This window comes from Helianthus annuus, chromosome 6 (genome assembly GCF_002127325.2).
Source record: "Helianthus annuus cultivar XRQ/B chromosome 6, HanXRQr2.0-SUNRISE, whole genome shotgun sequence".
NCBI lineage: Eukaryota > Viridiplantae > Streptophyta > Magnoliopsida > Asterales > Asteraceae > Helianthus > Helianthus annuus.
Genome location: NC_035438.2, coordinates 33,548,595 through 33,550,821, shown reverse-complemented (window position 1 = coordinate 33,550,821; position 2,227 = coordinate 33,548,595). Strand labels below are relative to the sequence as shown.

Genomic DNA, 2,227 nt, shown 5'->3' with positions numbered 1-2,227 from the left:
TAGGAATGTATGTAAAAAAAATTGTGAACACAGATTGAAACCCGATCAAATTATGTAAACAAGTTAGCCTACTAACCCCTTAAATAAAACTTAAATTCAATCCATCAAGCCCAATAACTTAATACCCATTCAAGCCCAACCCAATTACTAGGGCTTGAAATTCAAAATTTTGGTTGGCAAACATGTTTGTTGATTATATGATTGTTGGTTGACAAATAATAATTACTAGGGCTTGAAATTCAAAATGTTAAATTGAAAATTAAGAAACATGGGCTATGGTTGAACACTTGAAGATCCTTGTTTATTTTGTATGTGATAGGATTAGGAATGAACAATGAGTAGGGAAGTTATGCCGCGATTTCTCAAGAGGAAAGGGGTTGAACCACTTTTTTTCGCCGGATTATTCTAATTAAAAACCAAGGTATGTTATAGATAAGTTTTTTTGTTCTTTTATTGAATGATTAAGAGAAATAAAAGTAGGGATGGTTTGAACTTTGATGTTTTTTTGTTTGTTAATGTGAGAGGAAGTTAGGAACTAGGATTTGATTGTTTGAGAACTGAAATGGACCCGACCCGATCTAATTCGACCCGCTATGAAACTTTGTTTGTTTGTTTTTACTTGTTTTACATGACCCGACCCGATCCGACCCGCTATGAACCGATTTTTTATATAGCTAGGGGTCTAAAATCTTTAAAAAATTTCCGCATCCCCAGAAAAATAATCCTGGTTCCACCACTGAATGTGAAGGCCCTAAAATTCTTATGGGTTAAGATTATGTATGTTTGCATGTTTGGTATGGGTTTAGATTATGTAATCTGGGCTGGTAGTTTTTTGGTGGATTGTACATATGGTGGTGAGGCTAGTTATTTTCTGGCCTCACTTTCTTTGCAAGTTCAAAAAAAAAAAAAAAAAAAAAAAAAAAGAAGCCAAATTTAAGACCTCTAAACTTTCTTAAATTCGCATTACATAATTAAGTAAAACACTAACACCGACAATCAAACATATCTATCAACTATTACTTAAAGCCAAAGGGCTCCAGCCTTCTTAAGAAGTGGAACCAAAGTTCCATTGATATGTGAAGCCATCACTCTATCCATCGACCCCACCAATCTCCCACCGATAAACACCACCGGCACCGCCGTAGAGCTGCCCATAAGTCTAACCAAAGCCCTCTCGATCTCTCTTCCTCTGAGGGGATCCTCGTCGAGTTCGTACACAGTCGGGTTGACACCCATGCCAGAAAAGAGACTCTTGACGGCATAGCACATGCAACACGTGCTCAAACTAAATATCATCACCGCGTTTTGGGCCGCAAGTTTGGCCACCCTCTCTAGTGGATCAACTGCTACCGTGGGGAAGTACTGGTGGCTTACCGGTATGTAGTTGTAGTAGTATTCAGTGGCTGCTTGATATTGCATTGTGTTATTTTAGTTGTAAAGGAAATGATGAGTATATGATTATGATGATATGGGAGTGTATGAAATGACGATGATATGATGGTGGATTGGTGTTGATCGTGGTGGTGTTTTATATCGGGATTGACCAACGGGTAGAGGGAGGAGTGTGGGGGACAGAAATCTCGTATTTCAATACAAGTATACATCGATATATATTTATTAATCTTTAGAGATATTTCATGTGTAGTAGGCTTCTACCTTGTCGTCAAATCATATCTTTTTTAAACACATCATTTTGTATTTACTCATTGTTGTAATGGTATTTTTTTTAACAGCCAACTAAATTATGAGAGATAAGTATTCTAAGATGTACTTAATTGAGCAAATATATCTCCTTCTCCATAATGGTCAGAGTTGATGCATACCCGAGCCACAAGCCAGCAGTTCCGGGAAAAACCCGCTTGCTGTAAAACCCGGTTTAACTCGGTTTCAAACTGACGACCTCCAGAGAGACCTAGTTCTAAACTTCATGATTGCCACCACCAATTTCATTCAAAGTGATGCTAGTGGGAGTTGAACTTGGGACCTCAAGGAGAGAAACCAAGTGACTAACCACTAGACCAACTTGTCAGGACTGTAGCCATGCCATTCATACATCTGAAACGACCGTTTGTCGAATCCTAGGAGTGCTTAAAGGTGGAGCTATGACACAAGCTCTAAGTATTAAACGGCCGCCTGCCTGATACAACCTCAAAGGGTCGTTTGAAAATGGTATGAGATTAGAAAGAAAACGGTAAGAGTATATCACACCCCTTATTTAGATAGTTAG

At 38.3% G+C, this 2,227-nt stretch overlaps 1 protein-coding gene across 1 annotated transcript; it reads right to left on the bottom strand.

Annotated features, from left to right (window-relative positions):
• Positions 1-966: 966 nt before the first annotated feature.
• LOC110863919 (glutaredoxin-C1) lies at positions 967-1,507 on the bottom strand. Its single transcript, XM_022113135.2, has one exon. It carries the CDS (start codon positions 1,417-1,419, stop codon positions 1,021-1,023), a length of 399 nt encoding a protein of 132 aa, XP_021968827.1. The 5' UTR covers positions 1,420-1,507; the 3' UTR covers positions 967-1,020.
• Positions 1,508-2,227: the final 720 nt, after the last annotated feature.

What these genes read in the sequence shown, in the direction of transcription:
- LOC110863919 (XM_022113135.2), bottom strand. Translation starts at nt 1,419, where the DNA reads ATGCAATATCAAGCAGCCACTGAATACTACTACAACTACATACCGGTA.